A 25,638-nucleotide genomic window follows, 5' to 3' on the forward strand; every position below is an offset into this window, starting at 1 on the left:
TGCTACTCGAGGAAGGCCTATATTGCTATGTACTTCCCTCTTATGATGTGTCCCATAAGTTTGTGACTGTCGTGTTTTCAGTTTCATTTGCTTCCATGTATTTTTTTATTTCTTCTTTAATTTCCTGGTTAACCCATTCATTCTTTAGTAGGATGATTTTTAACCTCCATGTATTTGTGGTCTTTCCAAATTTCTTCTTGTGGCTGACTTCAAGTTTCATAGCACTGTCATCTGAAAATATGCATGGTATGATCTCAATCCTTTTGTACTTGTTGAGGCCTGATTTGTGACCCAGTATGCAATCTTTTCTGGAGAATGTTCCATGTGCACTCAAAAAGAATGTGTATTCTGCTGGTTTAGGATGAAATGCTCTGAATATGTCTGTGAAGTACATCTGGCCCAGAGTGTCATTCAAAGCCATTATTTCCTTGTTGATCTCCTGCTTAGATGATCTGTCCATTGCTATGAGTGTGGTGTTAAAATCCTCTACTATTATTGTATTATTATCAATGAGTTTATTATTAATTGATTTATATATTTGGCTGCTCCCAAGTTGAGGGCATAAATATTTACAACTGTTAGGTCTTCTTGTTGGGTAGAACCCTTTATTATGATATAGAGACCTTCTTCATCTCTTATGACAGTCTTTTTAAAAAGTCTAGTTTATCTGATAGAAGTATGGCTACTCCCTCTTTCTTTTGATGTCCATTAGCATGATAGATGGTTCTCCACCCCCTCACTTTTAATCTGGAGGTGTCTTTGGGTCTAAAATGACTCTCTTGTAAGCAGCATATTGATGGGTCTTTTTTTTTTTTAATTCATTCTGATACCCTATGGCTTTTGACTGTGGCATTGAATCCATTTACATTCCGAGTAGTTATTTTTTTTTTTAAGATTTTATTTATTTATTTGACAGAGACAGAGACAGCGAGAGCAGGAACACAAGCGGGGGGGTGGGAGAGGGAGAAGCAGGCTTCCTGCCAAGCAGGGAGTCCGATGTGGGACTCGATCCCAGGACTCTGGGATCATGACCTGAGCCGAAGGCAGCCGCTTAACAACTGAGCCACCCAGGCGCCCCCTCAGTAATTTTTGGTAGATATGAATTTAGTAGCACTGTATTATCTGTAAAATTGCTGTTCCTGTAGATTGTTTCTGTTCCTTTCTAATCTTTGTTGCTTTTGGTCACTCTTTCCTGCTCAGAGGGTCCCCTTTAATATTTTTTGCAGAGCTGATTTAGTGTTCACAAACTCCTTTAGCTTTTGCTTGTCTTGGAAACTCTTTCTCGCTCCGTCCATTCTGAATGACAGCCTTGCTGGATAAAGTATTCTTGGCTACATATTTTTCCCGTTTAGCACCTTGAATATATTATGCCACTTCTTTCTGGCCTGCCAAATTTCCGTGGACAGGTCTGCTAACTTTATTTGTCTACCTTTGTAGGTTAAGGACCTTATGTCCCTAGCTGCTTTCAGAATTCTCCATCTTTGTATTTTGCAAGTTTCAATATGATATGTCTTGGTGTTGACCTGTTTTTGTTGATTTTGAGGGGAGGTCTCTCTGCCTTTTGGAGTTGAATGCCTGTTTCCTTCCCCAGATTAGAGAAATTCTCAGCTACAATATGTTCAAATAAACCTTCTGCCCCTTTATCTCTTCTTCTGGGACTCCTATAATATTATTGTGCTTTGTGGAATCACTGAGTTCCTAAGTCTATATTCATAACCTAATAGTTTTCTTTTCCTTTTTCTTTCAGCTTCATTATTTTCTGTAATTTTATCTTCCATATTACCTATTTGTTCCTCTGCTTCTTCCATCATCATTGTGATTACATCCAGTCAGTTTTGCATCTCAGTTAAAGCATTTTTTTTTATTTTGGCCTGATTAGATTTTAGGTCTTTTGTCTTTGCAGCCAGGGTTTCTCTGGTGTCTTTTATGCTTCTTTCAAGCCCAGCTAGTATTCTTATGACTGTTCTAAGTTATTCTTTAGGTATATTGCTTATATCTGTTTTGAGCAAATCCTAGCTGTGATTTCTTCTTGATCTTTCTTTTGGGGAGAATTCCTCCATCTTGTCATTATGTCTAGGTTTCTGTCTTTTGCATGTTATGGAAGCTTGTTTTGTTTCTGCTCTTGAGAGTAATACTATATTAAGAAGGGGTCATACACTGTCCAGGGCCTGGTGCTTCAGGAAGTGTTTCTGTGTATGCTGTGTGTTCTCTGCTGTTGTGTTTTGGCTGCTCTTTCCCACAGATCAGTCATCTACAGAGTTCCTCCTTGCTTGCAGGGGGGAATGTTCAGACCTTTAACTAGGTGTCTTGGATTTGTTTGTTAAGATAAGCCTGATAAAAAAATTGAAAAAAAAAATCTGATCCAAGAAAAGAGAAAAGGAAAAAAAAAAAGCAAACAAAAAAACTATTAAACCCAATTCTAAAGAATACAAAAGAAGGAAAAAAGAAAAAGTCTGATCGAAAAAAAAGAAAAAGAAACAAACCAACAAATGAGCAAAAAAACTATAAGCCTGATACCAAAGGGAAAAGAAAAAAGAAAAAAGAAAAAAAGAAAAGAAAATATAAGAAATTAAAATGATAATAATAAAAAAATAAAATTTAAAGAAAGAAAGAGGGGTGCCTGGGTGGCTCAGTCGTTAAGCATCTGCCTTTGGCTCAGGTCATGATCCTGGAGTCCTGGGATTGAGCCCCATATCAGGCTCCACGCTCAGCGGAAAGCCTGCTTCTCCCTCTCCCACTCCTTCTGCTTGTGTTCCCTCTCTCGTTGTGTCTCTCTCTGTCAAATAAATAAATAAAATCTAGAAAGAAAGAAAGGGAAGAAAGGAAGGGAGGGAGGGAGGAAGGAGGGAGGCAGGGAGGGAGGAAGGAGGGAGGGAGGGGAAGGAGTGGGAGGGAGGGAGGGAGGAAGGGAGGAAGGAAGGAAGGAAGGAAGGAAGGAAAGCCAGCCTGGTCCTATTTCCACCAGGATTGGGCTGACACTTTGGAGCACTCCATGATCAGCTGACCTGGTACATGTGGTGGGGGGAGGGGGGAGGGGGGTCTTGGTCTTCTGAGGGAGAGGACCTATGAGCCGGTTCACAAACAGACCTGCCTTTGCATAGAATCCCCTACTGGGTGCAAGGCGGGCAGGGTTTTGTGCAAGTGACTCCAGCCTCCAGGTGCTGTGTTTCTCTCCGAAGTCCAACCACGCTGGTGGGGGGAGGGGAGGAGGGATGGCCTCACCCTGCCCTCTTGTCCCCCGGGGAGGGGAACTCATGGCCACAGGTGTTCAGGAGGCCCTTACAGAAAAGCAAACAACCTCCTCTCCTATGTCCTAGGCTTTTGTCAGATCGCTGCCCTCAACATGTCTGTGCCCAACTGTCAGCACACCTGACACCCCAGTTCTCCTGTGTTTTATCTCTGTCACATGGCTGGGATTCAAAACTCCAAATCTTAAAGGGCCCGGCAAGGCATGGACTGCTTCCCTCCCCTGGAGGAGAGCCTTGCAGTGCAGTCAGCACCATTCTGTCCCAGAAAAGCTGTCTCATGGCACATGCTCGGTGGCTGGAGTCTTGCAATATACATTTTAAACTAATCTTAGTCCACCTTCAAATAACACTATGCTACTTCATATATAGTGCAGGTACTTTTTAACAGAGTAGTCCCATTTTTCTCCTCAGCATATTACTGTCATTTATTTTACCAATCTATACACTATTATCACCCAATACCATCAAAACTACTATTAAACAGTATCTTTTCAATCGAGATAAAGAAAAATAAAAGATTTTAATTTACCTTTATTTATTCTTTCTCCAAACTCTTCTTAGCAACTTTCTTCTCTAAAGAACTTTTCATTTTTCTTGCAAGGTGATATATTCCCTCAAGTTTTTTTTTCCTTTTTGTCTAAAAGAGCTATTATCATTTCACTTTTGAAAAATATTTTCACCAAATATATAGAATTCTAGGTTGGTAGTTCTTTAACTTCCTCTGGGATATTTCACTCCTCTCTCATCTTGTTTGCATGGTTTCTTGTAAGAAGCACGTTGTAATTCTTATTCTTATTCACCTATAGATAAGGTGTTCCTTCCCCCCTCAGCTTCTTTATATATAGTTTTCCTCAGTTTGAATACGATATGCCTATGCATAGATTTTTTTTGGTATTTATCCTGCTTGGTATTCTCTGAGCTTCCTGGATCAATGGGTTTGTGTCTACATTTAATTTTGGAAAATTTTCACCATTATTAATTCACATTTCATCTGCTGCATTTGTTCTTTTTCTCTTCTGGCATTCCAATTACACATATGCTGCACCCTTTGAAATGGTCCCACAGTTCTTGGATGTTTTCTTTTTTCATTCTTTTTTTTCTTTGCATTTTTTCTGAAAAGATTCTATTGACATACCTTCAAGTTCACTGATTCTTTCCTCAGTTTCATCCCATCCATTAGTAAACCCATCAGAGGTATTCATCATTTTTATTGTTTTTTATTTCTAGCATTTTCTTTTAATTCATTCTTAGAGTTTCTGTTCTTATGTTTACATTATCTGTCTGTTCTTACATTTTGTGTCTTTTTTTCATCAGAGACTAACATATTAATTTGGTATTTTAAATTCCATCTGATTAATTCCAAAATCATAATTGAGTCTGGTTCTGATGCTTGCTTTCTCTCTTCAGGCTTAGTTTTTTCTTGCCTCTTAGTATGTCCTGTAATATTTTGTGGAAAGCCAAGCATGATATATTGACTAGAAACTGAAGCAAATAGTCTTTTAAGAGTGAGGTTTTATATTAATCTGGCCAGGAGGTAAACTGTGTTTAATGTTTGCTATAACTGTAGGGGTCAGAGGCCTCACATTCCTATGGTGTCCATATTTGTGTCTCCTCTGTTGCCTTTGAGCTTCCCTAAGAACTCCTCTTTAGACAGAGTTTGTGTCTTGTAGTTCTTTTAGCTATAATCCATTTGTTATACTGGAGCCTGACTGATGTGTTTGGTATGGTATGGTGGAGAGGAATTGTCCTATAATCTTATGATTAAATATTAGTCTTTGAGTGGGTCTATGTCCCTGGACCATAACCTTCACAACTTTCTTAGTGCCCTCCTCTTCCCAGATAGGAAGGCTAGAGGGGACTGGAGTCAAGGAAATGCCTTTCTCCCCTAAGTGGGAAAAGCTCTGGTAAAGTCTTTTCATCTGGTGAATAAACCTTTGTCATGGAGATGCTCTGGGTATATTTCTTTCTTTTTTTTTTTTTAAGATTTTATTTATTTATTTGACAGAGAGAGACACAGCTAGAGAGGTAACACAAGCAGGGGGAGTGGGAGAGGGAGAAGCAGGCCTCCCGCAGATCAGGGAGCCTGATGCGGGGCTCCATCTCAGGATCCTGGGATCATGACCTGAGCCGAAGGCAGACGCTTAACAACTGAGCCACCCAGGCACCCCCTCCCTTTTTTTTTTTTAAGATTTACGGGTATATTTCATAATAGTAACTTTTCCCATCCCCAACCAGAGGCATAATGGGATTTTTCTTGACTCTTCACCAGAATTCCTGGAGGCAAAACCCCACAGAGATGTGGGGTATCTCCCTAGGAACTTCATCCCTCCAGGAGTTTCTCACTTGAATACTAGTCCACACGCAACCACCAGCAGTTTAACAAAATTACCACTTGTGTTCTTACAGTTTATGGCTCTAAGTGGTTATCTGTTCCAGGTAAGCAGATCTTGGTTGTGATTCTGAATTTACTTCTTTCTCCAGATTTCAAGGTGGCAGTTTGCCCTGTGACCTCAGTTTTCTTATGGGTCGAAGAAAGTCATTTTCAGTTTGCTCAGCTTTTTTCTTTTTTTAAGGATGGGAGCGATAATTAACAAGCTCTTTACATGTCAGAGCTGCATCTGAAAATATTTTATTTGTTTTTAAGTTTCCATTTCTCTGTTGCGATTCTCCACTTATTAACACCAGTTTTCCTGTAATTTGTTGAACATATTTATAATAGCTGCTTCGAAGTCTTTCAAATCTAACATCTGGGCCTATTCAGACTCATATTTTATTAAATATCTTTTTTCCTGGGTATGGATCTAATTTTCTGGTTTCTTACCATGCCCATTAAGTTTTGGTTGAACACTGGAGACTTTGGAAAATATATTCTCATAACTCTAGATTGTGTTTTGTTCTTCTGAGGATTGTTATTCTTGTATTCTAGCAGGCAGTTAACTTGTCTGGGCTCAAAATGCAGCTGACATGTCTCTTCAGTTCTCTCTAACTCCATGCTTCAACTACATATTTTTTTTAAAGCATGGTTCCCAAATTTCTCTCCCCAACCAACGCTAGCACAGTTTAGTGGTCAGTCAAGAATTTGGGCAGAGTTTATGCTAAAATTCTAGATCTCACCCCTTTTGCAACTCTTCTTTCAGGATACCCCACCTATATTTCCAGCTCTTCTGCCAGCTTTGCATTCTGTCCTTTGCCATCATGAAGTAGTTGGACTGCATTTTTTGCTGCCAGAGCTATAAGAACTGGTGATCCCTCTCAGACTGAAAAGCAACAAATTCTCATTTCTTACCCATTGCAAGGATAAATACATTTCAAGGCTCTTGCCTGCTTTGGTTATTTGACAGTACCTTCAAATAGCTGGATACTTTCAGTACACTTTTGTTCAAATTTTATAATTGTTATCTATGCAAGGGTTTGGCCAATTAACTTACTCCACCACTCCCAAACCTAGATTCTCTGTGATTATAACTTTTAAGATGAGAGAACCCTGTGCTGCCCTATGCCATTAGAATCTGAAGTCTAGTGATGATAGCTTGTATTCAAATTCAACTTTTGTTGAATCTGGATTTCTAGATAAATAGATTTCAAAAATCTTATCTATACTGACTTCCCAAAGTAATCCCAAATTTTCTTATATAGGAATCCCCATCACAACATCAACAATAGGCACTGAAATGGGATTCTTAATGATTAAAAAAGTAAGTCAAATTTGAAAGAAAATACAAAAAGAAAAGATTTAAGCTAATAGTTAATTGTTGGACAAGTAAAATGTGGCTCAGAGTTTCCTAGGCACAGAACGTGTACAGGTGGAACACAAAGGAAGAGGTTTAACAATCTAGTATGAAATAGTCAGATGTCCTTTGGCTCCATTCAAAATTTTCCATTAATTTTGAAACCATGAGCAAGAATTCTTGTTTCCCCTCTATCTAAAACAGACAGAAATATGTACTTTACTACATAGTAATGTAAAAATATTTTAAGACATTTTCAAGTATTCTGGAGAATGATGCTAGTTAAATCTACATTGTTTTATTTATCACAAAAAGAACTTATCAACTTAAGTTGGTTAAAAAAGAAGAAATTAAGAGGCAGCCAAATTATTCAACTTTCTCTTTACTTTGCATATTATATGTGGTGGAGATCTACCTCCTCTTTTCTTAGGCTTTGGCCAAAATCAAGAATGTAAAGATGAAAGATAAGGAAAGAACCAGTTTGATGACATGATTTTTTATCCAAAAAGCCAATGATTTCAGTGAACTCAGTTATATAAAAATAACTTTCCAATACTGGTAGTTGCACTTTGTTCTTATCTCAAAAACTGGACATCTAATTTTATAATCTACTTCAGTCAGGGTAACATATATGACAAGTGATATGATAAAAGAATGCCCATGTAATCTTTTTGTTTAAAATAGAGCAAATCATTACCGGAGGCGTAAATCTTCCCACATTTTCAATAATCCACAGAGCATTACTATCTCATAGTATTTTTTCCAGCATTCAACGGCCTCTGCTGCAGATGGATCTTCCTTAATATTACTCTGATACTCGATGAGCTCAACACGTTTGTTTTTATATTTCTCCAAAGTTTTTTTGAAACGTTGTGCAATAGGACCAGGTATGGTTCCATCTTGTATATCACACCACCTGAAAAGTATCAATATAATTACAATGTTTATCTTATTATAATAATAATGTGCTGAGTTCGTTTTTAACTATACTTACAAATTAATTCTTTCTTCAATCAAAGCAGTGTAATTCTCACAACTTTCTTCATCATCCCAGTCCCTCCAAAGAAAGTCATAAAAAAACCTATGATGAATCAAAATAATATAAAAGTGATCAAAAAGAGCCAATACCATGTATATAACTAAAGACACTCTCATGTTAGAATTCTTTGTATGAATTCTGAGAAAAAAGACTTCTCAGTGAACTAATATTAAAATCAAACCTTTAAAAATTAGATTATCTAAACTCTCACTCTTTGCAGATGATATGATACTTCATGTGAAAAACCCAAAAGACTCCACCCCCAAACTGCTAGAACTCATACAGGAATTCAGTAAAGTGGCAGGATATAAAATCAATGCACAGAAATCAGTGGCATTCCTATAAACCAACAACAAGACAGAAGAGAGACAAATTAAGGAGTCAATTCCATTTACAATTGCACCCAAAACCATAAGATACCTGGGAATAAATCTAACCAAAGAGACAAAGGATCTGTACTCAGAAAACTATAAAATACTCATGAAAGAAATTGAGGAAGACACAAAGAAATGGAAAAACGTTCCATGCTCATGGATTGGAAGAACAAACATTGTGAAGATGTCAATGCTACCTAGAGCAATCTACACATTCAATGCAATCCCTATCAAAATACCATCCATTTTTTTCAAAGAAATGGAACAAATAATCCTAAAATTTGTATGGAACCAAAAGAGACCCCGAATAGCCAGAAGAATGTTGAAAAAGAAAAGCAAAGCTAGTGGCATCACAATTCCGGACTTCCAGCTCTATTACAAAGCTGTCATCATCAAGACAGTATGGTACTGGCACAAAAACAGACACATAGAGCAATGGAACAGAATAGAGAGCCCAGAAATGGACCCTCAACTCTATGGTCAACTCATCTTTGACAAAGCAGGAAAGAATGTCCAATGGAAAAAAGACAGTCTCTTCAACAAATGGTGTTGGGAAAATTGGACAGCCACATGCAGAAGAATGAAACTGGACCATTTCCTTACACCACACACAAAAATAGACTCCAAATGGTTGAAAGACCTAAACGTGAGACAGGAGTCCATCAACATCCTAAAGGAGAACACAGGCAGCAACCTCTTCACCTCAGTCGCAGCAACTTCTTCCTAGAAACATTGCCAAAGGCAAGGGAAGCAAGGGCAAAAATGAACTACTGGGATTTCATCAAGATAAAAAGCTTTTGCACAGCAAAAGAAACAGTCAACAAAACCAAAAGACAACCGACAGAATGGGAGAAAATATTTGCAAATGACATATCAGATAAAGGGCTAGTATCCAAAATCTATAAAGAACTTATCAAACTCAACACCCAAAGAACAAATAATCCAATCAAGAAATGGGCAGAAGACATGAACAGACATTTTTCCAAAGAAGACATCCAAATGGCCAACAGACACATGAAAAAGTGCTGAATATCGCTCGGCATCAGGGAAATCCAAATCAAGACCTCAATGAGATACTACCTCACACCAGTCAGAATGGCTAAAATTAACAAGTCAGGAAACGACAGATGTTGGTGAGGATGCGGAGAAAGGGGAACCCTCCTACACTGTTGGTGGGAATGCAAGCTGGTGCAACCACTCTGGAAAACAGTATGGAGGTTCCTCAAACAGTTGAAAATAGAGCGACCATACGATCCAGCAATTGCACTACTGGGTATTTACCACAAAGATACAAATGTAGGGATCCGAAGGGGTACGTGCACCCCAATGTTTATAGCAGCAATGTCCACAAGAGCCAAACTGTGGAAAGAGCCAAGATGTCCATCGACAGATGAATGGATAAAGAAGGTGTGGTATATATACACAATGGAATATTATGCAGCCATCAAAAGGAATGAGATCTTGCCATTTGCAACAACGTGGATGGAACTGGAGCATGTTATGCTGAGCGAAATAAGTCAATCAGAGAAAGACATGTATCATAAGACCTCACTGATATGAGGAATTCTTAATCTCAGGAAACAAACTGAGGGTTGCTGGAGTGGTCGGGGGTGGGAGGGACGGGGTGGCTGGGTGATAGACATTGGGGAGGGTATCTGCTATGGTGAGCGCTGTGAATTGTGCAAGACTATTGAATCACAGATCTGTACCTCTGAAACAAATAATGCAATATATGTTAAGAAAAAAAAAGAAGAAGAAGATAGCAGGAGGGGAAAATGAAGGGGAGTAAATCGGAGGGGGAGACGAACCATGAGAGACGATGGACTCTGAAAAACAAACGGAGGGTTCTAGAGGGGAGGGGGTAGGGGGGATGGGTTAGCCTGGTGATGGGTATTAAAGAGGGCACGTTCTGCATGGAGCACTGGGTGTTATGCACAGACAATGAATCATGGAACACTACATCAAAAACTAATGATGTAATGTATGGTGATTAACATAACAATAAAAAATTTAAAGAAAAGAATTAGATTATCTAGATTCTATTTGAGGTTACTACAGACAATGTTCCTTGAAGTGGGAATGAAAAATGTTTCCAAATTTCCTAGATTTTGGCTATGGTTTTGTTCAACAAAGAACTAATACTTAAGATATAATCAAATTTGTATATTCAGGGGAAGCATTAGAAAAACAAAAATATGCCCCCAAAATATTCTGTATTATATTTTTGGACAGCTTCTCTCAAATTGTATCAACTTTTAAGAAGCAATCATAATGTAGATGATGACATCTAGTATCTGTAATGCCCTTACATGTGAAACATAAAATCTAATATACTTAAGATGCTTAAATATGAACAAAATTTAATGTTACTTGTCTCTAGAACTTTTTTATCAATTTTTGAAAAAGCAAGATCAAAAAATGGCAAACTTTTCATTGCCCATATATAATACTTCTGCAAGAGAATGTTAAAAGAGTTACAAATATGTGTTCATTAAAAACGGACAGGAGCACCTGGCTGACTCAGTCGGTGAAGCATGTGACTCTTGATCTTGGAGTCATGAGTTCAAGCCCCATGTTGGGTGTAGAGATAACTTAAAATAAATAAATAAACTTTAAAAAAATGGACAAATTGAATTCAGCAGTGAGTAAAAATTAAATCAATAACTATTTATTAAGTGCTTATATACTTACGTATTAACTTTTTGAATAGGAGAATTTTAACTTTAAGAGGTAAAAAGGTCTAATACCTTACAACTTCCAAGGCCAAAGCAATATCATGTATATCAGAATCTTGTCCTTCAACAGGGTACACTTCCAAGAGAGGCACACTATGCTCCAGTTCTTCCAAAATCTCATTGACCAAATTCCTTGGAATATTTGCAATGTTAGAAGAAAAGGGCTCAGCAACAGATACGGTAACTTTGAAACAAGACGATGAGCTTTGGCATGGTTTACAAGTTACCTACGACAAATATTATAAAATTTGTAATTACAAATCAAAATAAATCACAGGATTTTTTTCCTCACACATGATCTGCTTATAAAATTTCTTCTTTTAAATTTTATGACCTCTTTAACCACACACAAAGTAATTATAGATCAATATTAAATAAAATAACACAATTTTTCAAACTTCCTCCCTCCCTCTCTCCTTTTCTTTTCCTTTCCTTTTCCTTTCCTTTCCTTTAGTTCCAGTGTAGTTAATAATGTTATATTAGTTTCAGGTATATAATGTAGTGATTCAACAATTCCGTATATTACTCAGAGCTCATCAGGATAAGTCTTAATCCTCTCCAGCTATTTCACCCATCCCCCTACCCACCTCCCCTCTATAATATTTGTTCTCCCAATCCCTAAATACAGAATATCTTTCCATTTCTTTGGGTTGCCTTCAATTTCTTTCATCAGTGTTTTATAGTTTTCAGAGTACAGGTCTTTCACCTCCTCGGTTAAATTTATTCCTGGGTATCTTATTATTTTTGGTGCAATTGTAAAGGGAAGGATCTTCTTATTTCTCTTTCTGCTATTTCATTATTAGTGTAAAGAAATGCAATGGATTTCTGTATATTTTGTATCCTGCAACTTTACTGAACTCATTTACCAGTTCTAGTATTTTGGTGAAATCTTTAGGGTTTTCTATATACAGTATCATGTTATCTGCAAATAGTGAAAGTTTCACTTCTTTCTTACCTATCTGGATGCCTTTTATTTCTTTTTCTTTTTTTTCTTTTTTTTTAAAGATTTTTTATTTATTTAATTGACAGAGAGAGAGACAGAGAGAGAGGGAACACAAGCAGGGGGAGTGGGAGAGGGAGCAGGCTTCCCGCCGAGCAGAGAGCCCGATGCGGGGCTCGATCCCAGGACCCTGGGATCATGACCTGAGCCAAAGGCAGTCCCTTAACCAACAGAGCCACCCAGGCGCCCCTATTTCTTTTTCTTGTCAGATTGCTGTGGTTAGGGCTCCCAGTACTATGTTGAATAAAAGTGGTGACAGTGGACATTCTTGTCTTATTCCTGACCTTAGGGGAAAAGCTCTGTTTTTCACCAGTGAGTATGATGTTAGCTCTGGGTTTTTCATATATAGCTTTTATTGTATTGAAGTATGTTCCCTCCAAACCTACTTTGTTGAGGGTTTTTATCATGAATGTATGTTGTACTTGGTCAAATGCTTTTTCTGCATCTATTGAAATGATCATATGGTTTTTATCCTTTGTCTTGTTGATGTTATGTATCACATTAATTGACTTGTAAATACTCAGCTACCCTTGCATCCCAGGAATAAGTCCCACTTGGTGGTGGTGAGTAATTCTCTTAATGTATTGTTGGATTCAGTTTGCTAATATTTTGTTAAGGATTTTGGCATCTATGTTCATCAGAGATATTGGCCTGTAGTTCTCTTTTTTTTTTTGGTAGTGTTTTGGTATCTGGTTTTGGTATTGGAGTAATGCTGGCCTCATAGAATGAATTTGAAAGCTTTCCTTCCTCATCTATTTTTTTTAATAGGTTCCAGTTATTGATTCATGGATGCTTTTATCTTGTCTTTTATTTCTGAGATTAATAGGTTTTTAAATATATTTATGTACATATGTGTGTGTATATATACAAATATTTCCCTTTTCCTTATCATTTGTTTCTTCAAAATGTCTTCTTTTCTGCTGTTTTAACCACAATTTTGATATTAGAGTTTCTTCAAATGCCTGGTGATCCTTGGCTGTCTGCTCATATTTAAAAGTGAAGCACTAAAAAGGAGGTCTGTGTATATGGGTGGAATAAGTACAGATATTCTATCTGTAGATGTAGAACATCTGTAGGATGTTCTGCACCAGCTCTTTCCATGGGAACTCAATATGACAACTATCTTTAGATGTGTTCTTTTGAGCTGAATATAGAAAACTTTTCCAACTCTCATGCCTGAAGGAGTATGCCTTAGCTGCTTGTGTTCTAGAAGTAGAGTCAGAGTAGAAGGCAGAAGATCCTAATATTCAGTACCAATAAACTTTGACCTATTCCCTTCTTCTCAGTGGGATACTTCTATCCTTAACCATACTTCTCAAGCCAGCTTCTTAAATCTGTACATTTATGTCTTTTGCCAAATTTGGGAAAATTCAGCCATTATTTTATTCAAATATTTTTTCAGCCACACCTCTTCTTCTCTTTTTCTGGGACTCAGAAGACATGAATGTTAGGTCTTTTGTTATAGTCCAACATGTCCCTACAGCTCTCTCTATTTTGTTTTCCAGTCTACATTCTTCCTGGTGTTCAATTAGGTAATTTCTAATTTTCTATTGTCAAGTTCACTGATTGTTTCCTCTGTCTTCATTCTGCTGTTCAACACATTCTTTTGAGTTTTTTATTTTAGTTACTGTATTTTTCTAGTTCTAAAACTTTGCTTGGTTTTTCTTTATATATTTCATTTATTTGTAGAGACTTTCTATTTTTTGCTGAGACTTTCTATTTTTTAATTTGTTGCATATGCATTCATAATTGCTCAGTGAAGCATTTTTATCGTGACTGTTTTAAAGTCCTTGTCAGATAATTCTAACATCTGTGTTATCTCAGTGTTAGTGTCTATTGTTTTATCTCATTCAAGTTGAGATCATCCTAGTTCTTACGAGGGATTGAGAAAAGATGACAAGTGATTTTTCTGGACATTTTGAGTATTATGTGAGATTCTTGACTTTATTTAAATCTTTTATTTTATCAGTCCTCTTTTGACACCAATCTGCCATAGAAAGAAAGTTGCCACCCTGTTACTGCCAGATAGGGAGAAAAGTCCAGACTCTTCACTCAGTGTCTGTTGACCAGGGGAGTGTGGGGAGTGTTTCTTCTTTACTGCTACTCTGGGGTGAGAGTTCAGGTTCAACATGAGATCTCCACTGATACCAGCTTGGAGAGAGAGGAGCACCTCATTACTGCTCCCCATGTTTTCTTTGACATCGTGGTAGGGTGTTGAGTCCTGATTCTCCACTAGATCTTTTCTGACACCACTCCTCCAGGAAGTGGAAGGAGTCTCTCCTTACTCACGGGGGTGATAGTCTAGTCTTCCTACGTAGTCTACATTGACACCAGCGGGGAGCAGGGGAAGTTCCTTATCACCCAGCTTCCCATTTTCTTCCCACTAGGTCTTCTCTAACACCACTCTGGCAGTGGGGTTAGCCTGCCTTGTTTCAACTTAACAAGAGTGGAAGTCTAGGCTCTTCACTTGGGTCTTTTCCTGCAGTGGGGAAAAAGGGGCAGCAGGTTTGGGTTTTTTTTCCCTGTGGTGTTTGGCTACCCCTTTCCTGGTCCTTTGGCTAGAGAAAGCAGGCCTTTGGGAGTGGGGAGTGGTGGGGGTGGGCTTTTTCATTTTTCATTTTTACTTTTAGTCTACACCTATTGGTGTTTTTAGGTTGCCAGATTCTCTGGTACCCAGTCTAGGACATATGAAGCAAACCTCAAGGAAGTTACTGTTATTCCTTGGGTCATGAGGTCCCTAGGCACTCTGCCTTCTATCCGTCTTTTAGAGTCTTATGTTGGTTTTATATTAATTATCTAGGTTTTTCTTATACTTGGTAGGAAGAATAGGGAAAAATATGTCTACTCCAACTTTCTGGGAGTGGAAGTCTCTGTTTCTTAAATAGCTTTCAACAATTCTTTCTTAGCTCCATATTCAACCTTATTTCCAGAGATGTAAGTACAGTCAATTCTTTAGGCTATTTAGTGTATATCAAGTTGTTTTTGGCTTTCCCTACTGCAAACTTAGAATTCAACTTTCTTAGCTTTACTGTCGGTTGCCACTTACTTATCTCTTTTATGCCTCTAAGTTTTGTTGCCATTATCTCCTTTCCCATCTCTTGTCCTTAAATACCTTTTAAAAAATTCCTTTGCTATCATTTTGGTGGAGGACTCTGGGGATAAAGAAAAGCTCCTACAAGTTTCCAGAGAGGAAAAATATATAGGTGTTATCAGAGGACTGATGACATTGGCTTCTCAACCAACAACACTGGAAGCTTGAAGACAATGAACAGTATTTTTCAAATTCTTGTCATAAAAATCAAACCTAGAATCATGTACCCTGTCAATTTTTCAAATAAATATGAGGATATTTTCAAGAACACAAGATTGCAGTAATTTTATCTTCTTTGTGTCCTTACCCATGAAGCTATTAGGATAAGGTCCCTAGCCAAAATGAAAGAATTAAGAAAAAGGAAGACAGGAATTCTGGGAAATAGGTTATTTATACAAGAGAATGGTAAAAGGAATTCCTAAGATAATGATGGAGGGAGATCCCCCATCCATCAGGTCTAGAATCACCAATCCAGATTGCAGATCAGAAGGATGCAAGAGATACCTCTTTAAGAAGACAAAATTGATAGACATGTTTACGTTGAGAAGATTTACATAACTGTAAGTTATGACTGGGGAAGAGTCTAAGGACAAACTAGTAAGAAAACTAAAAGAAATGAAAAAAAAAAACAAGGTAATCAACTCTAGGAAAACTTTTTTAAATGTCCAGGAAAGGAAAATTAATCATAGTATACCAAAGAGTTTATCTATCTATGAAATGAATACTACATACAAATGAAGTAGACACTGAGTATATGATAGAACCAAAATTATTAAGTGTTTTGGGGGTATGGGAGCATGTAGAAAATATGGGTATAAGGTCGAACAGGGAATGTATTGGTGGTGGTATATAAAATACCTAAATCCCCATTTTCCATAGTGGGAGCCTATATATAAAACCTAAAACAGAGAAATCAAGAAGTAGCAATATAAGCATGATTCTTTTTTTATTTAAATTCAATTAGCCAACATATAGTACATCATTAGTTTCAGATGCAGTATTCAATAATCCATCAGTTGCATATAACACCCAGTGCTCATCACATCATGTGCCCTCCTTAATGCTCATCACCCATTTACCCCATCCCCCCACCAACCTCCCCTTCAGCAACCCTCAGTTTGTTTCCCAGTGTTAAGGGTCTCTCATGGTTTGTCTCCCTCTCTTAAAACTGAATGGGAAGAAATATAAGCATGTCTCTTGGAGATAGGGAATTGATACTATAATAGTTAACTAAACTGGTTAAAATTGGCTGCACCTGGAAAATACAAGCAATTGCAGCAGAAGGTGGATAGAGGTTGGGTGAGCACATCATTTCATAACAAAAGTTGTAACTGTATTTGACTCTATTAACTTTGTGCATATTGAATTTTAATAACACTAAGAAAACATGTAGCAATAAGTGGGTACACAAAGGATAAGGAATTGAGATATTTAATATAAACTACTATTTGGGGACTTTACAATGACATAAAGGAAAGAGACAGAGAAGGAGCTAGAGGGAAGAGAAGGGTCCCAAGCAGTCTAAAATGTGAATTTAAATGCTTCTCAATTTGTTCAGAAAGCAAGTTACAGAACAGGCTTTAAATTCAAGGATTCTAGGGGTGCATAGATGGCTCAGTTAGTTAAGTGTCCAGCTCTTAATTTTGGCTCAGGTCATGATCTCAAGGTTGTGAGATTGAGCCTCACAACAGGCTCCATGCTAGGTGTGAAGCCTGCTTAAGATTCTCTCTCTCCTTCTCCCTCTCCCTCTGCCCCTCCCCTCCAAATAAAAATAAAAAATAATAAATAAAATCAATTATTTTATAACTAAAGGTGGAAGTTTGTGGAAATAGCCACAATGCGAGATGTAAATGTTGAGAACAGTTCAAAGTGACTATTCCCTCTTTAGAACTATGATACAGTAGAATCAGGTAAATAACCAGCTTCGGAATCCACTGAGAGATCCCTTAAACATCTCCAAATTAAAGATTCTCTAAACTGGGAATATACCTCAATATAATAAAGGCCATATATGAAAAACCCACAGCTAATATCATCCTCAATGGGGAAAACTGAGAGTTTTTCCTCTATGGTCAAGAACAAGGCATGGATGTCCACTCTCACCACTGTTGTTCAACACAGTACTGGAAGTCTTAGCCTCAGCAATCAGAAAACAAAAAGAAATAAAAGGCATCTAAGTCAGCTAGGCAGAAATAAAACTTTCACTATTTACAGATGATATGATACTCCATATAGAGAACCCAAAAGACTCCACCAAAAAATTGATACAACTGATACAGGAATTCAGTAAAGTTGCAGGATACAAAACTGACGTACAGAAATCTATTGCATTTCTTTACCAGTAATGAAGCAGCAGAAAGAGAAAGTAAGGCAAAAACCTCATTTACAATTGCACCAAAAACAGTAAGATATCTAGGAATAAACCTAACCAAAGAGGTGAAAGACCTGTACTCTGAAAACTACAAAACATTGATAAAAGAAATTGAGGATGATAAAAAAAAATGGAGACATTCCCTGCTCATGGATTGGAAGAATAAATATTGTTAAAATGTCTATACTGCCCAAAGCAATCTACACATTCAATGCAATCCTTATCAAAATACCAACAGCATTTTTCAGAGAGCTAACAATCCTAAAAGTTGTATGGAACCACAAAAGATGCTGAGTAACCAAAACTACCGTGGGGGGGAGAAAACAGCAAAGCTGGCAGCATCACAATTCTGGGCTTCAAGTTATAAATCCAGAGCTGTAGTGATCAAAATAGTATGGTATTGGCACAAAAATAGGCACACAGATCAATAGGACAGAACAGAAAACCCAGAAATAAACCTGCGAGTATATGGTCAATTAATCTTTGACAAAGCAGGAAAGAATATCCAATGGAAGAAAGACAGTCTCTTCAACAAATGGTGTTGGGAAAACTGGACAACTACATGCAAAAGAATGAAACTGGACCACTTTCTTACCCCATGCATAAAAATAAACTCAAAATGGATTAAAGACCTAAATGTGAGACCTGAAACCCTAAAAATCCTAGAGAACACAGGCAGTAATCTCTTTGACATCAGCCATAGCAACCTCTTTCTAGATATGTCTCCTGAGGCAAGGGAAACAAAAGCAAAAATAAACTATTGGGACTTCATCAAGATAAAAAGTTTCTGCACAGCGAAGGAAACAAGCAACAAAACTAAAAGGCAGCCTACTGAATGGGCAAAGATAGTTGCCAATGACATATCTGATAAAGGGTTAGTATCCAAAATATATGAAGAACTTAACGGCCAGAAAACAATCCAAGTAAAAAATGGGCAGAAGACATGAATAGACATTTTTCCAAAGATATCCAGACAGCTAACAGACACATGAAAAGGTACTCATCAGTAATCATCAGGGAAATACAAAAGTACAATGAGATACCACCTCACACCTGTCAAAATGGCTAAAATCAACAACACAAGAAACAACAGATGTTAGTGAGGATGTGGAGAAAGGGGAACCCTTGTGCACTGTTGGTGGGAATGCAAACTGGTGCAGCCACTCTGGAAAACAGTATAGAGGTTCCACAAAAAGTTAAAAATAGAACTACCCTATGATCCAGCAATTGCACTACTAAATATTTACCCAGAGAATACAAAAATACTAATTCAAGGGGATACATGCACCCCAATGTTTATAGCAGCATTATCTACAATAGCCAAATTATGGAAACAGTCCAAGTGTCCATCAATTGATGAATGGATAAAGATGATGTGATATATGTATATATACGTACATATACAATGGCATATTACTCAGCCATAAAAAAGAATAAAATCTTGCCATTTGCACGGACATGGGTGAAGCTAGAGAGTATTATGCTAAGTGAAATAAGTCTGTCAGAGAAAGACAAGTACCATATGATTTCACCTATATGTGGAATTTAAGAAACAAAACTAACAAGCAAAGGGGGGGAAAAAGAGAGAGGGAAGCAAACCAAGAAAAAGATTCTTAACTATAGAGAACAAACTGATGGTGGGCACCTGGGTGGCTCAGTTGGTTAAGTGACTGCCTTCGGCTCAGGTCATGATCCTGGAGTCCCGGGATCGAGTCCCACATCGGGCTCCCTGCTCAGCAGGGAGGCTGCTTCTCCCTCCAACCCTCCCCCCTCTCATGTGCTCTCTCTCTCTCTCAAATAAATAAATAAAATCTTTTTAAAAAATTTCAAAAAACATTAAAAAAAAAGAGAGAGCAATCTAATGGTGACCAGAGGGAGGGTGGGTGGGGGGGGATGAGTTAAATAGGTGCTAGGGATTAAGGAGTGCACTTGTGGTGAGCACTGGGTGTTGTATGGAAGTGTTGAATCACTATATTATACATTTGAAACTAATATTACACTGTATGTTAACTGGACTTTGAATAAACCTTTAAAAAAAATAAAGAGTCTCGGGGCACCTAGGTGGCTCAGATGGTTGGGCATCTGCCTTCGGCTCAGGTCATGATCTCAGGGTCCTGGGATCGAGCCCCACATCAGGCTCCCCGCTCAGCGGGAAGCCTGTTTCTCCCTCTCCCACTGCCCCTCGCTTGTACTCTCTCACTCTGTCAAATAAATAAAATCTTAAAAAAATAAAAGTCTCTAAATTTATTGATAGTGACTACACATGCTCTTTGTACAAAATGTTTAAAAATCAACCATAATCCTAATAGAGATAACCAACTACCATTAACCTTTTTATCTTCCAGTTTTATTCCTATGTCCTTATATTATTTACATAGTTGGATCATACTGCATATCTAGTTCTCTAATCTTTTATTTTTATCTTATATATACAATGAGGGCTTTTCTAAATCATTAAAAGTTTTTCTTAATATAAGTTTTATGACTACATAATATCCTATCTTATGGATATATCATCATTTATTTGACCAGCATCTTATTATTAAAGTTTTATGGTATCACCAATTTTTCATTTTATAAATATCACTGTGATCACTCAATACATAAATCCTTTTCTGCAGAATAAATTTCTAGAAATTAAGTGAACTTTTTCATTCTCATTTTTATTTGTTTTTATGTGCAGTGGGGTCTATTTATTTATTTTTGTTATTTTTATTTTTTCTAGCTTTATTGAGATAACTGACATATAATGAGTGAATTACTTTAAAATTCTTTTTTTTTTTTTAAGATTTTATTTATTTGACAGAGACGGAGAGTGAGAGAGAGAGCGCGCACGTGCACAAGTAAGCAGAGCGGCAGGGAGAGGGAGAAGCAGATTCCCCGCTGAGCAGAAAGCCCGAAGTGGACTTCGGTCCCAGGACCCTGGGATCATGACCCGAGCAAAAGGCAGACGCTTAACCAACTGAGCCACCCAGGCGCCCCTACTTTAAAATTCTTAATATATTTTGGCAAACTGCTTTTTACAGAGGTTATAAAAAAAAGTTCCCTTAATTTCTGGACCATTGTGTAACCAAGATTAAGAATATGCTAGATTTTCTTCCAATCAAATATTTCTAAATTTTTTCTTTGTTGTGTGAATTTGTACCAGGCAGAATAATGGCCCTCAAAGATATTCATGCCTTTATCCTTGGAACCTATGAATATATTAATGTTACTTTACATGGTAAAAAGGACTTTGCAGGTGTGATTAAGGTTAAGGAGTTGAGATGGGAAAGTTATCCTGAATTACCCAGTTGGGCCCATTCTAATCATGAATCTTAAAGGACATGCACTTTTTCAGCCTGCAAAGAACCAGACAGATAGAGTCTAAGAAAGACTTTGGAGATGGAGAGAGGGGGCCAGAAGTCATGGAATGCAGGAAGCTTCTAGAGGCTGGACAAGACAAGGAAACAGATTCTCCCCTACAGCCTCCAAAAGGGAATGCAGCCTTGCCTATATCTTGATTTTAGCTCACTGGGCCCATGTCAGATTTTTTTCTATAGAATTGTAAGATAATAAATTTGTATTGTTTAAGTCACCAAACTCATGGTAAATTCTTGCAGCAGCAATAGAAAATTGAGCATCTAAAGAAAAAGAGAATGAGGTCCAGAGAAATAAATTATTGTGACTTCAGAACAAGGAGTATCAGAGAGCAACTGTTGATACTTCAATCCAAGTAAGATTTAAGAAGCTTTGGCAGACAAAACAACATCTGAATTGTGCAGCACTACCTTAAGAGGTCCCAAGAGCTACCTTAAGAGGTCCCAAGATCTAGTTTTGCTGCCACATAATTCAAAGAATTAGAATCTGCCAACATACTATTCTGCTTTTTGCTCTGTTCTCTCCTTTCCTTCCTACCTTTCTAATGTTTAAAGGACACTGGCAATCTCTCGAGGATTGGCAATCCCTAGAGGATTCTAAAGCAATCTAATTATCTGTAATCTTGTGATTTTTGGAGTAAGAAAGAGCAAACAATCAATGTATTGCATGTAAAACCTTAGAACTTGATATATTTTCTAGATAATCTAATCCAGTGAGTTTTCACATAAATTTAAGGATCTTCCAAGGTTTTATGGAGAATAGGGGCTATCATGAGGTGTCGGAAGAAAAACCAAGTAATTGCTAGAATGCCATCCCCTTCCTTTCAGTCAGAAATGTCCTGCTTTAATGTGTTGTATACGTTAGGCTTCCACATAAAACTTGACTAAAGAATCCCCCCAAAAATGTTAAAGATACCAATATAGTATACCTCCACTTATTTTTTCCACATGAAAAAAGTCCAGAGAAGTTATGAAAGTTCAAGGGAAAAGCTACTCAAAATCTGAAGTTGAGCAAACCTCAAAGAAACACTAAAAACAGAATATTATTGAAAAACTAATGCCAAGTCTCTATTATATTTTTTGTATAGTCTCTATGATAAAAAATACGGCATTTTTTATCTGTAAAAATACCACAAACTTACTTTTCCATGGAACACAGAATTGAATTGTTTTCAGGTAGTGTGCAATGTAATGAATTTCAAACACAAATTTTTCTTGTGACCAAACAACAAACTTGAAATATCTGAGGCAGGGATACCATTTGTGATTATAGATATTAATGTCTATACAAGGATAATAAATCTTTAAGGGAATCAAACTTATGACATCAAATATGCCACAATATTTAACCTATAGACCTAAAAAAGTAAAATCTTATCAGATGAAGGCTTGGAAGTTGAGGTATTATACTAAAAGGGTACTTTTCATAGGAAGAAATTTCAAATTTTACCAATAATTTTTTGATCCACTTTTTCTGTCTTACTTTAACTAAACCTCATAATTCAGACAAAAGAAGATTAAAGGAAAATGATGGAAAAAGAAAGCCCAAGTCTGTTAAAGCCTACATTACTAATTTTAAAGAAATGCACTTTTGCTATTTAAGCAATTGAAACTAAGCTAATAAATACTGTCTGATACACTAGATTCCATTTAATAATTAACTGTGCCCAGGTAAATGGATGCTAATATCCCCCCTTCTTTTTATGCTATTAATTTGCTTAGAAACTTAAAATAGACATTAACCTTTGTCAATCTGTGTTTAAGTATCAAAGCCCCAAATTAGTAAGGTCATATTTTGGTCTTAAAAAGAACTGATAATTTCACTCAAAAGAACAAAGCTCAGGTAAAAGTTATTTACCTCAACCAGTATACCAACAAAAGGGATAGAAGCTTCTTCATATTTCACAAAGAATAACTCAGGATTCGTCTTCCAGACTCCAAGCCATTTGTCTTTCAACTTTAATTTTTCTGTTAGATATTTACTCATAGCCTCATCAGCATCTTCTGCCTAGCAAAAGAAAAAATATGTATAAATATATAAAATTATAGATTTATACATAAATATTTTTACTGATTTCTCTTTAAATATACCCTTAAATAATAAAAAAAACCTGGAAAGTAAAAGATTTTATTTGAATCAATGTTTACTGGAAAATATCATAAACTTAAAAGAGATCCATTCACTCAATAGAGTAATTCAGTGCTGAAACATCTACTTGTTATTTATACTTAAGTAATCTGTTTTATTAATCCACTGAGGACAAAGAACTGTAATTATACATTTAAAAAATAGTAATTATCATTTTAAAAAAACAGCAATTATTTTTTCTGAACTTTAAAGATACAGTAACCTATTTAAAACATAGTACATAAAAATTTAAAACAGCACTCCATTCTATAAAACAAATGAGCATATTAAGCATTCAAAAAATACTACCCATTTTATTTTTTAAATTTAAATCAGCTACCTCAAGGATGATAATCATCTAAGCTATTGTGAAACCCAGTCATTAGACCCCGTCTGATTAAGAGCACAAAAATGTCTATAAACGTTTTTCAATTGCCTTTCAGAGACTTCCTCTTCTCCAATCCTCATTATCAGATATAAGTTGGCCATTAATACTGTCCTAGTTTTATGGTAATTGTGTTTTTTTTAAGATTTTATTTATTTATTTAATTGACACACACAGAGACAGAGACAGCGTGAGAGGGATCACAAGCAGGGGCAGTGGCAGAGGGAGAAGCAGGCTTCCCCGCTGAGCAGGGAGCCCGATGCGGGGCTCAATCCCAGGACCCTGGGATCATGACCTGAGCAGTAGGCAGTCACTTCAACTGAGCCACCCAGGCGCCCCTATGGTAACTGTGTTCTTAAAAATAAAATTTTCGTCTGAGTATAAAATACGGTTCACCTACAGAAAATCTGAAAAATGCACAAAATGCAAGGAAAACAAAACCCACTCTTGATCCTGACAGCCCAAATAACCGTTGTTGCTAATTCCTTCCAGTCATTTTTCTATGTGTGTATTCATCCATTCATATGAATCATGTTTTGTTTTGTCTCCTGGGTTTTTTTTTTTTTAAACATTATTGCGTCAGATATAACTAATGTTCTTAAAAACCTAATTTTTACCCCTGCATAGGTCTCCACTATATGCAGCCACCACAAGTTCTTTACTGCCCCCATAGTCGTTAGTTTCTAATTTTTAATTCTAATACATACCAGTGCAACGAATATCCTTCTACACCAATTCTTCTACTATAACTTAAAAAAAAAATTGGTTAGAAACATATATTTGCTCTATGCAGTGTTACGAGGTACGTATCTTGGATACGAAACATCATTCCACTTCCCAGACTCCGAGTCTGGGAACCATCGAGTGTAGACCTGTGCAGTACTGTCGGGTAAATTCAAGGCTGGGTCATCGTATCGTTATGTGCGGACACAAGTCGTTAAATGCGAAAACTAAGACGCAAGCCTGGGCACTGATAAGGCTTATCGATCTTCATCTCTTGGAAGCTGCCAGAAACCCGGGACACGCTCCACCAGGGCTGCCCCCTCACTGACAACAGCTTGTGTGCGGGGGGGGGGGAAAGCCAACGGTAACCCTCTGGGACAGGCCCAGTGCCTCGGGCTCGGCGGAGGCCCTGCAAACGCCGAGTCCCCGTCCTTCTTGGAACGGCCGGCTGGCCCCTCACCTTGCGGCCCTGCAGCATCTCGTCGCAGTACAGCGCCACCTTCTCGTCGCGCCACATGCCCCTCATGGGGGACACGCAGACCGGGGGCAGTGGCTGCGCCTCCTCTTCATCCTCCTCGGGCACCGACAGAAGGGGCTCCTCGTCCTCCTCCGCCCCCTCGCCCCGGCCCTCGGCCTGAGAGGCCGGCAGGAGCTGCAGCCGCCGCCGGGCCGCCTCCCCGCCCGCCTTCCCCTTCGTGGGCCGCGGGGACGCCACCACCGCCCGCACCGGGGATGCGGCGCTCTTCAGGGTCCCTACCGCCACCGAGTCCCCGGTGGGCGCGGGCACCCCCTTCTCTCCTCGCCTGCCGGGGCTGACGGTTCGGACGGAGTCCTCCGGCCCGGGAGCCCGGGCCCCCGACGCCATCTCCTCACACCGCGAGGGCCCGCTGCAGCCGTTAGTCACTTTTCCCGCCCTCAGCCCGCTGGCCAATGAGCGGACGGTGCCCGCCGAGCCCGCAACGAGCGCGGGGCCTCGAGGGGAGCCGGCCCGGGTGAGTTGGGGCATGGGTGTACGGGCGGGGGCGGGGGTGCAGGGGACCGCGGCCCGCGAGGTGGTGGGGGGCGCGGGTGCTGCGGAGGGGGCCGCGGGGGACAGTGTGGCGCTCGGGGCGGCGCCCCCACCAGGTGGCGCCCACGCGCAGGGCGCTCGCCCTAACCCCACGCCGCTCCCCTTGGACCCACCCAATGAGAGAATTCTCTCCCCAGGGTCCTCTTACGTTTTCAGGGTGCTTGTGAGTCACCCCCAGGTCATCATGACCTAACTCATGCGCCGCCTACCACTGCACACAGGTGCATCTGCACAAAAACAGTCTGAAGGAAAATTTAGTTTTACGCTGGAGACCGATAGTAACTGGAGCCCTCTGCTCGTGACCAAAGGACACTCTAGTGACAAATCCAGCGACCTAGATTTTCCCCAACCTAGTCACACGGTTCCCAATATAAAACTGCCTTTACAT

At 38.5% G+C, this 25,638-nt stretch overlaps 1 protein-coding gene across 1 annotated transcript in view; it reads right to left on the reverse strand.

Annotated features, from left to right (window-relative positions):
- Window positions 1-25,099, reverse strand: part of SHCBP1L (SHC binding and spindle associated 1 like) — a 39,184-nt gene extending 14,085 nt beyond the window's left edge. The window contains exons 1-5 of the mRNA XM_028121577.2: window positions 24,642-25,099; window positions 22,804-22,953; window positions 11,137-11,351; window positions 7,971-8,057; window positions 7,674-7,892 (exon numbers count right to left, since the gene is read on the reverse strand). Coding sequence (XP_027977378.1) covers window positions 7,674-7,892; window positions 7,971-8,057; window positions 11,137-11,351; window positions 22,804-22,953; window positions 24,642-25,046 — 1,076 coding nt within the window. The 5' untranslated portion in view covers window positions 25,047-25,099. The remainder of the gene's footprint in view (window positions 1-7,673; window positions 7,893-7,970; window positions 8,058-11,136; window positions 11,352-22,803; window positions 22,954-24,641) is intronic.
- Window positions 25,100-25,638: the final 539 nt, after the last annotated feature.

Source organism: Eumetopias jubatus, unplaced genomic scaffold, assembly GCF_037043125.1.
Source record: "Eumetopias jubatus isolate StellerSeaLion01/CBP00866 unplaced genomic scaffold, mEumJub1_p1.0 scaffold_12, whole genome shotgun sequence".
In the NCBI taxonomy this organism is placed as follows: Eukaryota; Metazoa; Chordata; class Mammalia; order Carnivora; family Otariidae; genus Eumetopias; species Eumetopias jubatus.